Here is a 14,588-nt window from a genome sequence, read left to right as displayed (position 1 = left end):
AGATGTTACTCTTAGAACGAAATGGAAGAAGGTGTATTTAAAATTAAATTACTTGGAAACAGTCACAAATTTACAGAAAAGTCACAAGTATAGTGTGTCAGTCAAGGTTCTATAGTATATATATGTGATACATGCTATCTATACACATTGACTATACATGTACACATTGACTATACATACATACGCATATGTGTGTGACTTACCTGACTGTGGGCACTAGGAAGGCTGAAATCTGTAGGGCAGGTCAAGAGGCTGGAAGCTTTCGGGCGGAAGCTGGTGATGCAGTCTTGAGGCAGAAGTTCTTCTTTCTCAGGGAAGCCTCAGTTTTGTTCTTAAGACCTTTCAGCTGATTGGATGAGGCACACCCATATTATCAAGGATAACCTCCTTTACTAAATTAACCACCGCCTGCACAACAGCCTCACGGCAACACCTAGATTAGTGTTGGCTTGAATGACTGGGTGCTAGAGCCTAGCCAAGTTGACACACAAAACTATCACATATAGTATCAACAACTTCCTTTTCCTGAACCATTTGAAAATCACTCACCAACCCGATGCCCCATTATCTCCAGGTACTTCAGAGTACATTTCCTATAACAAGGACGTTTTCCCATGAATGACAACACAACCATCAAAATCAGGAAATCGACCATGATAAAATTACCACCATCTAATCCTCAGGCCCCACTCAGGGTTCACCAGTTTGTTCCATGGTCTTTTAGAACAAAAGGATTCACTTCAGGATCCCACGTGGCATTTAGTTGTCCTGTCCCTCTAGTCTTTTCAGGCTGGAACAGTCCCTTCATTTCTCCCGGACTCTGATGACCTTGGCGACTCTGAAGATTGTAGGCCAGTTATTTTGTAAAATTTAGATTTGTCTGATGCTGCTCATGCTGAGATTCAGGTTCAGGCAGGATTATCATAGACAGAATGCTCTGTTCCTCTCATTGCATCCCAACAGGTGAGTCTCAATTTCAGTTTGTCACATTCCTGAGGATGTCACTTTGGTATCTGCCACACTTCTCCACTGTGGAGTTAACTCCTTTCCCCTTTGTAATTACATACGTATATTTTGGAAGGCGATACTTTCAAACTATGGAAATACCTGTTTCTCTTAAAACTTTCAATCCATGAATTTATTTATATCTGTATGGACTTGCATTTTCCTGTCAGTGAGTTACAATCCATTCCTGTCATAATATATTTTTATACTCAAATTGTCCCCAAGTTGGCCAATGAGAGAAAAGGGAACCCTCTTGCACTGTTGGTGGGAATGTAAATTTATACAGCCACCATGGAGAACAGTATGGAGGTTCCTTAAAAAACTAAAAATAGAATTACCATATGATCCAGCAATCCCACTTCTGGGCATATACCCAGAGAAAACCGTAATTCAAAAAGACACATGCATCCCAATGTTCATTGCAGCACTGTTTACAATAGCCAGGTCATGGAAGCAACCTAAATGCCCATCGACAGACTAATGGATAAAGAATATGTGGTACATATATACAATGGAGTATTACTCAGCCATAAAAAGGAACAAAATTGGGTCATTTGTAGAGACTTGGATGGACCTAGAGACTGTCATACAGAGTGAAGTAAGTCAGAAAGAGAAAAACAAATATCGTATATTAGCACATATATGTGGAATCTAGAAAAATGGTACAGATGAACCGGTTAGCAAGGCAGAAATAGAGACACAGATGTAGAGAACAAATGTATGGACACCACAGGGGGAAAGTGGGGGTGGGGTGGGATGAATTGGGAGATTGGGATTGAGATGTATACACGAATATGTATAAAATAGATAACTAGTAAGAACCTGCTGTATAATAAATAAATAAAATTAAATAAAAAAAAAAGAATCTCTTCAGGTTGGCTTTTGTGTCCTTTTGACATATTCCCCATCTTTGAGTTCTGTGTTGCTTTCTGATACAGCAAGATGTTCAGGCTCTTACACTTTTACTTTACCTGCCCCAGACCTGCAATCAGTCATTTCTCCAAGGACCTCTTTTTGTTTTGTTTTGTTTTTGTTTTTAAGTGGAAAATGGTATTTAGAGGCCACGATCTGGGCACTAGGTGTTCTGATTGCTATTGGTATGTCATTGCTCCCAGACGCCTTTCAGTGGACAAAGCCAGGGAAAACATGTACATGTATGCAGTATACCTACCTTCGCACACACAGACACACACACATTTACATCTCTGTTTATTTCTGTATCTATCTCTATATGTTGAAAACCATGTGTTCACATCGACACTTCCAAGTCCAGTCCAGCTTCACAAGGTTCATTGTAATTTTCACACTTTCCATGTTTGTAACTCTCTTCTCTGATATCACCCTTAATATTTTTCACTTATTTTATGCACCTGTGTCCATCCAATCTACTGTGTTTGCTGCTTCCCCCTCGGTAGGTTCAGATGCCCTGCTCTAGGCCATCCCTACATGTGATGACCTTCCTCACCTTGCTTGGACCAGTCACCCTGTTCTGGGCCACCATGGCTCTCCTTGCCACCTGTCGTGGATGCTTACCTGGTGGTTTTTCTCCATCTGATGGCTTTAGGACTGAATTGCTCAGGAAGGGAAGGTAAAGAGAAAGAGATTTAGATTTAAAAGTAGTGAGTTGACTTTAAAGAAATACGTTAAGTAAATAATTGGACACATGGATCTGGCAAAAATGGTGAGCAAAGTAGGCAGAAGGATGAGATTTGTGGAATGTTGGGCTAAGTCATGGCTTTTTTAAAACAAAACAAAACTAGAATTATCAGTTTGAGCAAAGGGCATTTTCCCCATCACACTTAGTTCTTTATAATTGTCTAAACAGTTTCTTTTCCCCCTAGGTTTCATATTTTGAGGAAGAACAGAACATATTATCTCAGAGCACAAGCCCTTGGATCCCCCGGTTGCAGTATGCCTTTCAGGACAAAAATAATCTTTATCTGGTGAGTCTTTCCATCTCTCTAGAATTAGTCTGGTGTTGCAATAATCAGATAGTACAGCTGTGGAATTCAATGTGGTTCTTGCCCACGTGGCCCACAACACCTCTCATTCTTTCTCATGCTTTCCTGACTTTCAGGTGTCTTCCTGTTCTTCTTGTCTTAAATATGAAGAACTAATCCATTTAGAAAGAGCTTCATTTATTGCTGGATATTGTAGCTGTGGCTCACAGAGCAATAAGGAGAAGTCATTTATTTGGAAATAGTCTGCTGTTTCCTTTAACAGAATCTTGCTTTAAATTAAAAAAATTGAGATAATGCATAGTTATTATAAGAAAATGCAAATGCTGCAGAAATGTATGAAATAGAAGGGAACATGCTCTACCTTTCTTTCTAATCCCTTTCCCCAAGGAAACAAATGTTAATGGTTATGTATGTTCTTTCTGGCCCTTAACCACAGCTTGTGGAAAAATATTTCTATGTCTATGCGTGTAACACATGTATATAGTTTGTTTTACAAAAATGGTATATTACTGTCTACTTTGCTCTTCAGCTTGCTTTTTGCGTTGAACGATTTGTCCCTGACATCCTTCCATGTCACTACATGCAGATCTGCCTCATTCTTTCGAGCAATGCCATGGTTTTTCCTGATGTGCCTGTAGCATAGCTTACAGAATGCTAAAATTCATTTTGGGGCCTTGTTTAGGTTCTTGGGGGTTTAGATTCCTAAAATTAAAAAGGTATCCTAAAAACAATTTTTGTTCTTGATTCAGCCCTTAAAACAAGACTATCCTATTACGTTGAATGGAGATAAACTTTTGTAAAGCTCACGTCAGAGAAAAGGGTAAGAGAGAGACGGATTCCTATTTGTCTTGAACCTCCACTGGGCATTTTGGGGGGACTTTACACATTTATTTCTGACCTGGAATAAACAGTTTATTTGCCTTGGTCCCTGGCCCTACCCAGCCTTCTGAGCAAGGACATTCTCACACAGATGCGCTGGGAGACCGGCCTTGCGCTGACCCAAGTGCTCCTTCAGAATCAACAGCACACCTGTGGTCTCTGTGTCCTGAAACTTCCTTTCCTTGAATATTGTCTTGGAAGCTTTTCTTCCTTGACACCTGGGCCTTGGAACCCTTTCCTTTACTAATGACCTTGGTGTGTTTCTAGGCTCACTGGTGCTCTAGGACATTTGTTGCATACATGATGTTTGTCTCGTGCTCTCTGTGTCTTGCGGAGTGCCTTGTATTTGGGCGTATTAACAGATTTATTCGTTAGCCTTCAGAAAAGCAGTTACCTTGACACAGCAGGCTCTTTGTTTGTTTGTTGTTGTTTTGGACATTTTAACTGGAGCCCTGCAAATGATATAGCACACCAGCGTGTGAGCATAATGTTAGTTTTTGAGGCCACACAGCACACAGGCCATCCTGGAGCTAGGAAGGGCTCTGATTTTTGGCAGAAGTTGAGACTCCACAGTTTTCTGGTCTGGCTTTTGCTCTGCTCTGGAATCTTATCGTTCTCTTCCTCTGAGTCGAAGAGCTCAACTTTTTTGATGTCCAATCTCATGCAGCTTCTTCTTCATAAAAGTAGCACTGTTGAGATGCTTTGGGACTTTCACACCATCGTGGTCAGTTTTGGTAGAGGTGATGGCAGATTCTGAGTGTCCTGCGTAAAGGAACTCAGATGAATGAGGGCTAGTGGTCCAGTCCCAAGCGGCAAGCTCCTGCTCAGTTCCTGCAGGGAAACCACCCTCTGCTTGTCTCTGGGGTGGCCAGTGAGGATGGTCAGCGGGGCCCTAGGAGCAACACTCGCAGTTGTTTTCATGTTGATTATAGTTGGGTTTTTTCCTCCACTGCTCAACAGTTTTCAAAGCATATCTCTGGGAGGGTGATATTTGGGCATTTTGAGAAGTTTAAACTCTTCAGTGTCACCCTTTTTATCCATACCAATTGGCCTTGTCACAGTGGTAAGAACCGTCTCTTTCTTTTTCTCAATTGTGGATTTGACTGCTGTGGACTTCTGCTTGGATATAACTTTTCTGGAATACCTTGTAGATTGGGAATATCTGCCGTTCCTCTGCTAGGACAGGCTTCCATCTGCAGGGGGCTTCCTGTTTTGGGTCTTTGGGCTGTGGGGCTTCCCTCTGGATCTTGACACTGGCATTGGCATCCTTAGCTTAGGATGGTCTTCTCAGTTTTTCCACCCACCATCTTGGGAAATGGGACTGTTCTCAAAACGAGTGTTTTCTTGCATTCTGGTTGCCTCAGCACCTTGGTGCCTGGCTGCAAGGAGGTTTTTATACCCTTCTTAAGTAGCTCAATTGGGTATTACCAGTGGGGTCTTGTAATTATTTCCTTGCCTGCATTCTCTTTTCCAGTACTTTGGAATAAAATGCTTGCTAAGGGTACCGTTTTCATATGAAAAATCCAAACTTAGCATAGGAATTAAGGTATGATGATAGATCCACCGTCTCTTGTCTGCAATTCTGAAATACCCCATACTCTGGAAAACCTCAAGTTATTTTATTACTTATTTGGCAGCAAGACCTGACTTGAGCTTTGTAGCAAAACCTGACCCGAACTCTTATTCATTCCCTTTAGAGTGACTGTTCATCCATTTTGCTGCAAGTTATGAATATGTTTGATTACAGGGTGATATCCCAGGCCCTACCTGAGGGTGTTGCATAATACAAAGCATATGCAACATTGTGCCGTCCTAAAATCTGAACATTTCTGAATCTGGAGACACATTCTGCCTGTGGCAAGATAAGGGCACTGTACGTCTGTATTTGTGTTATAACATACTGAAATTCCACTGTGCCTCTAGATCGTTAAACCTTTGAGGTTTGGGGAAACATACAAATCGTAGTAAACTCCCCTGGCAGTTAAATTAATTTGTAATGCAGTTGTTGTTTAATTGAAGATATATTTTTTCGTTCTTTATTTTTAATATGATTGATGTTATTTTTATTTTTGGCTGAGTTGGGTCTTTGTTGCTGCATGTGGGCTTTCTCTAGTTGTGGTGAGCGGGGGCTGCTCTTCGTTGTGGTGTGTGGGCTTCTCATTGCGGTGGCTTCTCTTGTTGCGGAGCACAGGCTCTAGGCACGTGGGCTTCAGTAGTTGCAGCACATGGGCTCAGTAGTTGTGCACAGGCTCAGTAGTTGTGGCTCGTGGGCTCTAGGGTGTAGGCTCAGTAGTTGTGGCATATGGGCTTAGTTGCTCCGCAGTATGTGGGATCTTCCTGGACTAGGGATAGAACCCGTGTCCCCTGCATTGGCAGGTGGACTCTTAACCACTGCACCACCAGGGAAGTCCCCAAAGATACATTTAAAATCAATGACATAGCAGCACTATTTACCATAACCAGGACATGGAAGCAACCTAAATGTCCACTGACAGAGGTATGGATAAAGAAGATGCAGTACATATGTACAATGGAATGTTACTCAGCCATAAAAAAGAATGAAATAATTCCACTTGCAGCAACATGGATGGACCTAGAGATTATCACACTAAGTGCAGTAAGTCAGACAGAGAAAGACAAATACCATGTGATATCGCTTATTTGTGGAATCTAAAAAAATGGTACAAATGAACTTATTTACAAAACAGAAACAGACTCACGAACTTAGAAAACAAAGTTATGGTTACCAAAGGGGAAAGGGGAGGAGGGATAAATTGGGAATTTAAGATTAACAGATACACAATACTATGTATAAAATAGATAAACAACGAGGACCTATTGTATAGCACAGGGAACTATATTCAATATCTTGTAATAACATAATGGAAAAGAATCTGAAAAAGAACATATATATATATATATATATGAACTGAATCACCCCGTTGTACACCTGAATCACTGTAAATCAACTATACTTCAATTAAAAATAAATAAAATTTTAAAAAAATCAATGAAAAAAATAGAATTCCATTTCCTGTGTATTTCTCGGTGCAGTCTCTTCTCTCCAGTGCTGTTTTTACTGTGGGAGTCCAGGCCGCCATCTTCCTTTGCCCACATTCCTGCAACAGCCTCCTAAGTGTTCTCCCTGCCATCTGTCTTGCTCTTTCCCCAGGTCTTCTCCACACTGCAGCCAAGCCATCGCGCTGTTAAAACCCTTCAAGACTCCCTGCTGCCCCCTGGGTGAAGTCCAGACTCTTCCGTGTGGTTTACGAGGCCTTTTCCTCAGATGCCTCCAGCCTCAGTGCTCACATCTCTCTCCTTTCACTTTACATTCACCCTGAGCTTCCTTTGGTTCTTTGAACTTGCCTCTGACCTTTCTCCTCACTCTCCCCTCTTCCCACGTTTACCTGACTCTCATTTCTCCTTCTGGGCTTGGGACAGATGTGACTTCCTCCAGAAACCCTTCCCGGATCTTCTGCCGTGGGAGGGGCTCCCTTCTGCTGTGCGCGAAGAGCAGCCTGTACTTCCTCTTCGTGAATGGGGGGCGGTTGTCTCCACCAGGCTACGCCCTCCACCAGGAGAGCGATGATTTCTCCCTTGCTTCCAGTAGAGCTTCCCCAGGTTATTGCTTAAGACATATTTATTGGATGAATGCATGATTAATTTCATAGAAATTTGATTTACATACAAATGTACTCAAGGTATTATGGAAATTGTATTACGTTAATAGTGTGAGTTTTGCTCTCCAAGTATGTAATTGAACGCAGACCCAGTGAGATTTTTAAAATTTGGATTGCAGTGCAAGGAAATTGAATTTGGATCCTTTTGAGTTTTGATGGTTAAAAATTGCCCATTCGTAGTTGCATACCAATGAGTGTGGCTTTCCAGTTTTTGCTACAGAAAATCATAGCAAAGGCCGTCAACGTCTGGTTCCATATAACAAGGCGAGTCGTGTATTCTATCAGGTGGCCCACGGAAGTAGTACGTTGTTGATCTGGTTCATGATGAAATCTGTTCAGTTCTGTTTAACAGATGCCTTCCCCAGGGTCCTTCCATGAAGGAGCTGATCTCTACAAAGAAAACATTGTTCTGCAACTCACCACTTGTAGCATTGTTGTAGCTAAATTCTTTGTGAGATTCAAAAGCTTCCTGGCTTTGTGCTGATACTTTTCATTCTGTGGGTCTTTTCAGTCTGCCCGTGCTCTGCTGTTACTGCCTCACGAGTCTACTTTCCCTTCTGGGACCTTACATCAGCTTCCCTCTGTTCATTCCCAAAGTCTTTTCCCCCAGTTGCACACATGGGTGTATTAGTTAAGGTATAGCCTAAGGTCATGTAACAGAGAGACTCCCAGCAGGGTGGGGCAACCCTGTCATATGTGACGATTCCCTCCTGTGGCTTCCTGTGCTTTAGAATGTTGTCCTTTTTGACAGGCTTGAAGTTGGGCCATTTCATGTCTGTGTTGCACGTGGCTGGGAGGAGAAAAGAGCAGAAAGGCAGAGCAAGCAAATTCCTTCTGCGCAGGATGATGTGGAAGTGGGACACATCACTTCCTCTCACATCTTGTTGACCAGAACTTCGTCGCATGTGTACACGTGTGTACTGTCTCACTGCATCCTGTATCCAGCTAACATTCTTATTACTGTGGGAGAAGGGAAGAATGGATTTGGGGGATAAGTTAGAGTCTGGCACAGAGGTTAAAACAGCCACTTTTGTAGGTAACAGATGGGGTTAGATGCCAGGCCCCCAGCTCAACCTCTGGTGGTCTTCCTCATTACCTTTATACTGACACATCTAAAACCGTTTCTAACACAAGTGTGGTTCTATTTCCTGTCTTGCTTTCAACCACAGTCATGCAATTTCATGGACACTTCCCTTCCTATGTAGGAGTCATTTGGAGGTGGACTTTTTCTAGGCAATGACCCCATGGCCTGTGTGATCACCAGTCTCTGCTGTCGTTGAGGGTGGGAGAGAGTTAACAAATATAACTTCATTGTTTTTTGTTTTAGTGAAATACAGCAGCTTATGATCATTGTGACAACGAGACGTGCTGTTTTGATCTCTTGGGTAAGATGATGCAGTTTTCAGGCATGTCTCAAAACTCACGAGTGTTGGTTGCTTCACAAGCTAGCTGCCCATCAGAAGGAAGCTGTTACTTAGAATATAGGCTCTTGTTTTATTCCTGTACCTTGCTTGGTCTCTCTGGAGTCATTGGCCTTTCAGGCTTCAATTTTCTCATGGGTGAAATGAAATATTAATATGTCTTATTGACTCCAATTCAGTTGCTGAGTGTGTTATTGCCTCAGGAGGTTCTTTGAATTATCAGTGCCTTTGAAGTAGTTTTTTTTTTTCGCGGTACGCGGGCCTCTCACTGTTGTGGCCTCTCCCGTTGCGGAGCACAGGCTCCGGACGCGCAGGCTCAGCGGCCATGGCTCACGGGCCCAGCCGCTCCGCGGCATGTGGGATCTTCCCGGACCGGGGCACGAACCCGTGTCCCCTCCATCGGCAGGCAGACTCTCTGAAGTAGTTTTTTTTTGTGTTGGTCTTTTGAGGCATATTTCAAGTGAGTGCATTTATTTATTTATTTGTTTAAAAATATTTATTTATTTATTTTGGCTGTGCAGGTCTTAGGTGCGGCATGCGCGTTCTTTGTTGTGACGTGTGGGCTTCTTAGTTGCGGCATGCATTCAGGATCTATTTCCCTGACCAGGGATTGAACCTGGTCCCGCTGCATTGGGAACACGGAGTCTTACCCACGGGACCACCAGGAAGTCCCCCTCTAGTGAGGGCATTTAGAGTCCCACCGTTTTCGGGGCTACAGTTTTCCTACGGTGTCCCGGTTTGCCTGGCCCACCTTCAGAGTTGCTGATCCAGTGGGGGTGGAGGTGGGGCCCAGGAATTTGCATTTCTGACCAGTTCCCAGGTGATGCTGCTGTTGCTGGTCTGGGGACCCCACTTGGAGAACCATTGTCCTGTAGCCGTAGCTAGTTTCTGGTTACTGCTTCTTGCTTCTGTTTCTTCAGTAATAGTGTACACACCTGAGACCCCTTTCCTTGCCCTCTCAGGCCAACGAATGGTACCTACTCCCCTGCTGTTACTAGTCCCGGGGTGCCTCAGCATCCCGTGTTCATTTCCTTTAACTTCACCCACACCTTTACAAATAGGCTTTTCCTCAGTTAATGGCCTCAGTTACCTAGTTTGAGTGTGCGATTTCTTGCCAAGACTCTGGATGATTTGATGCTCAATGAGGATTTTTTTGAACAGAAGGATGACTCAGGCTGGGATTCGTATTTTCTGAAATAAAGGGCCTTCACTCTTTTTCTCTTGGTCACCTTGCCCTTCAAAAAATAATTTAGGGTTTGTGCCAGGGGCCACTCTGCTTGGAGTATCCATTCCCTCCTCCCCCGTGCCAAAGATCACGAACACTGGGCAGGGCGGGTAATGATGCCAATAGCATCCTTCCATTTTCATGGCACTTTCAGTCATGCTGATTGTAGTGCAGGCATTTCAAGGACAAGTTTCTAAGATGTGGCCAGCACGGTATGCCTCTGATGACACCAGTATGCAAATTGGGATAGAACGCTAAAGAGCTATTACATATCTACCCCGATACGCACACACATACATGCAAGCAAGCGTGTGTATGTGCATGCGTGCGCACACACAACAAATACACACATTTATCCTTTGTTCCAGACACAACACAACTGGTGGGAATTGCCTTCCCAGCACTCGGAGTATAGATGCAGACACCAGCAGAGAAGCTGCTGCTTCTTCCAAAACGAACACATGTAAGATTTGCCCTTTAATTAGCATCTGCAGCTGCTGCCATCAGAAGGGTCTGTCTCTGTTGGCCGGACCGTCTTTGCTTTAAAAGAGCAAGTCCATTATAGCTCCAAGCCAGGCTGGTCTGTCAGCTGCTGTGCTTCTCTGCCATCTGCAGGGTTGTCACATTGTTCAGGGCTGTTTCACTGTAGGGCTGTTTTCCGTCTTCTCATCTCCCTGGTCTCTGATTACCATGCCTTGGTGATCACTCTTGGGGTGGCCTGCAGGGACATCTCCCGTCCTTGCAAGGATGCAGGATCGTAGCTTCAGTGCTCATGGACTGGTTATGTTCCAGCCCTTTGTTGCCAGTGATCTTGTCTTGATACGCGGAAAGGCTCCAGGAAGTCAGTGGAAAAATGTAAGCAGCAGAAGTGAGGGGTGTATTAAAGCCAGGCTTCAAACCGGGGTGCCTCTGCTGTAGAAGCGTGTCATTTAGTTGCAGTAAGGACCCGTGATGCCTCCGCAGCCTCATCAGCATCGGGTCTCAATAAAATGCTGGGTGGAGACCTCCCTGGCGGTCCGGTGGTTAGGATGTTAGGACTCCGAGCTTCCACTGCAGGGGGCGCGGGTTTCATCCCTGGTCGGGGAACTAAGATCCCGCATGCCATGCAGAGTGGGCCCAAAAAACCCAAAAATAAACAAAAAAAAGAAACTAATAAATGGAAACATTAAAAAAAAATAAGTTCTGGGTTGGCTGCATCAGCATCACCCCAGTAGCTCCTTAAAAATGCAGATTCCTGGACCCCACCCCTGGAGCTTGTCCATGAGGTCTGGGGTTGGTCCGTGGACTCCACGTTTTTAGCAAGCTCCCTGAATGGTTGAGACGAGGAAGAGACATACTTTACCCTTTCATACTGCTGAATTCTTTTTCATTCTACTAGAATTACAGTTCCACGAAGGCAGGGATTTTTGTCTGTTTTAGTCCCTGCTGTTTTCCTGATATCTGGAATAGTGCCTGGCACATAATAGGCACTCACATATTTATGTGGATGAATGTGTTTTATCCATTTAAAAAAAGTGCTTCCCCAGGTGATTCTGGTGTACACGCAGGTTTGAGAAGCTCTGCCCTAGAGGACTTGCCAGTTTTCTTGGGTTAGGAGCCACATTTCTGGGGGGAACATTGCCTCCCTGGGCATCTCTGAATAGTAAAAATCAGGCATGGAGTCATTTTGGGGGGGCAAATCCAAATGCTGTGAATGGACTGTCTGGCACAGCCTGGGTGGTGACTTTGGTCTAATTTGTTCATCAGTTCTGCGGACCCTGGTCTTTGGTTTACAGCGTGTCATCTGGTATGAAGACTTGAAAACTCTTGCTTTGTGACTTGATGATGCTTTTGGAGCCTCTTTTTCTTTTTTTTTTAAATGAAATCTAGTTGATTTACAATGTCGTGCTAATTTCTGCTGTACAGCAGTGATTCAGTTATACATATATATATATATTCTGTTTTTCATATTCTTTTCCATTACGATTTATCATAAGATATTGAATGTAGTTCCCTGTGCCATACAGTAGGACCTTGTTGTTTATCCATTCTATATTTAAAAGCTTACATCTGCTCACCCCAACCTCCCACTCCATCCTTCCCCCAACCCGCTCGGCAACTACCAGTCTGTACTCTATGTTTGTGATTCTGTTTCTGTTGCATAGATAGGTTTATTTGTGTCACATTTTAGATTCCACGTATAAGTGATATCATGTGGTATTTGTCTTTTTCTGACTTACTTCACTTGGTATGATAATCTGTAGTTGCATCCATGTTGCTGCAAATGGCATTATTTCGTTCTTTTTTTATGGCTGAGTAGGATTCCATTGTATTTATATACCACACCTTCTTTGTCCATTTATCTGTTGACAGACATTTAGCTTGTTTCCATATCTTGGCTGTTGTGAATAGTGTTGCTATGAACATGGGGTGCGTGTGTCTTTTTGAATTAGAGTTTTGTCCAGGTATATGCCAAGGAGTGGGATTGTTGGATCACATGGCAGCTCTATTTTCAGTTTTCTGAGGAGCCTTCCTACTGTTTTCCATAGTGGCTGCACCAACTTACATTCCCACCAGCAGTGTAGAAGGATTCCCTTTTCTGGAGGCTCTTGATTTGGTACCGTTTTTGAAAGTGCAAAAGTGTTTTCTGAAAGTGTCCAAGTCCTGGTTCTTTATTATTTCTTTAGCCTAAACAGCAAGATCGATGAAGCTTGGCTTGACCACACACAAGCTATCTTCCCTTGGGCTCCATTCATCCCAGGATGAGTGACTGTACCCCGGTAAGATAGTTTGGGAATGGGGTAAGCCCACTTTACCCAGTAAATGCCCAAACTAAATTCTCCTAATGGTGTACGGTTGGAATTTGCAGTATGGTAATCTAGAATCTTGTTGGTGGGCCAAGTCTGATTAGGTTCTTTGATAAGGAGGTTTGTCGTTTAGTACATCTTTCTTGACCTCATGTTGCAGAGCATGCTGCCTAGCAGCTGTTGTCATTTTTGTTGCTTATTGATGAGCGCTTTTGAAGAAATGGAAAATTGTTTGACCAGTCAAAATTGTTTGACTAATCTAGTTTGGGCGGGGATTTTCAGCTTAGGAATTTGGGTCTTCTGAATAGGAGCAGAGAATATGTATCTTTTCGCCTTTCAAAGAGATGGCTTTGATTTTCTGAACTATTTTTCACGAGTCATTACAAATAGAATCTTCAGGAGTCACCGCTAAGTGTTAAATAGTGGTCCATTCGTGAGCTCTTAAAAGTGGCCAGCAGTTGCTACATGCTTGACTTTCTCAGCCTTAAACTCGCAAGCCGTTCTATTTTTTTCACATCTTTAATAGAGCCCGATTAGAAAATTTATAACTGCAACGTGTCGTCATAAATATGCATTGTTCTTATTATATTTTAAGACATTTTGGTTCTAAAAGCATGAGTACTTCCGTTATTATGTGTGAATTTTCTTTGTGTGTGTGGATATTTAAGACCTTTTTAATGACAATATATATTTAAAACAGACGTAAAAAATTAGCATTCACCCGTGTACCCAGGGCCTGTGGAGAACCAGGCTGGGACACGTGGGTGAGCTACAGGCAGCCAGGTGCCTCCTGCTGGCTCTTTGAGGACTGGCACGAGCAGCTTACGTCTGCCAAGACTTTGGGGAAAATAAAGTCTGCATATCAGCTGCCGCCCCTTCTCAGTGCTGCTGTTCTTGTTAGTTCATAAATCAGTTTTTTTTTTTCCAGCAGTTGCAGTGCAAATGGAACCTTAGATCAAATTGTCCAGTATCTGCTTGAGTATCTGCTACGTGTAAGATGCCAGGTGACGAGGGGCCCTTGGGGAAGGCATGCAAGTCACTGGCCCCTCCCAGGGTCCCCGGTGTGGGGTTGACCTGGTGCTAGGCAGAGTCTTTACTGGACCAGCCTGGGGCCTCTGGGGACGTGTGCAGATGCTCCATATCTTACTTGACTAGAACTTTCTTCTAATTCTGGACTGAAAGCAAACAGAAGTTTGGAGGAGGATGAAGAGAATTCACATCCCAGAGTTGGCTTCTGGAATGCAGTGGTTTGTGAGATTTAGTGTTTTTTTTTTTAAAAGACTTTTATTTGAATCTTGCCTCTTTCCAGAAAGGGTTTGAGACAGTTTAAAATAAAAGACATTTAAAGTGTGGCTATGAGCCACACTTTAAAATGGGAAATCAGAGCAAAGGACAGGAGGGGTTGACGTGGATGCAGAGACGGTCAAAATGGGTCCCATCTTCTCCCAGCCAGAGCAGAGAGGATGGTGCCGTGAATTCAGGGAAAGGAAAGGACTCGAACAGCAGTGGAGGATCTCGTGGCCGCCAGGCACAGCATTGCGAGAGACTCAGTCTTATCCCCATTTTACAGAGGACAAAACTGAGAGGCAGAGAGGTGAAGTCACCGGGCTGAGGTTTGAAGCCTCTTGGGC

General features: G+C 43.5%; 1 protein-coding gene across 1 annotated transcript in view; it reads left to right on the top strand.

The window, feature by feature from the left end:
• CIT (citron rho-interacting serine/threonine kinase) overlaps window positions 1-14,588 on the top strand; it is a 171,074-nt gene that overhangs the window by 15,931 nt on the left and 140,555 nt on the right. The window contains 1 exon segment of the mRNA XM_030860370.2: window positions 2,847-2,948. Within this exon segment, the coding sequence (XP_030716230.2) occupies window positions 2,847-2,948 (102 nt within the window).

This window comes from Globicephala melas, chromosome 13 (genome assembly GCF_963455315.2).
Source record: "Globicephala melas chromosome 13, mGloMel1.2, whole genome shotgun sequence".
NCBI classification, from domain to species: Eukaryota; Metazoa; Chordata; class Mammalia; order Artiodactyla; family Delphinidae; genus Globicephala; species Globicephala melas.
Note: the sequence above shows the minus strand (reverse complement) of the source record. Positions and strands in the feature narration are given on the sequence as shown.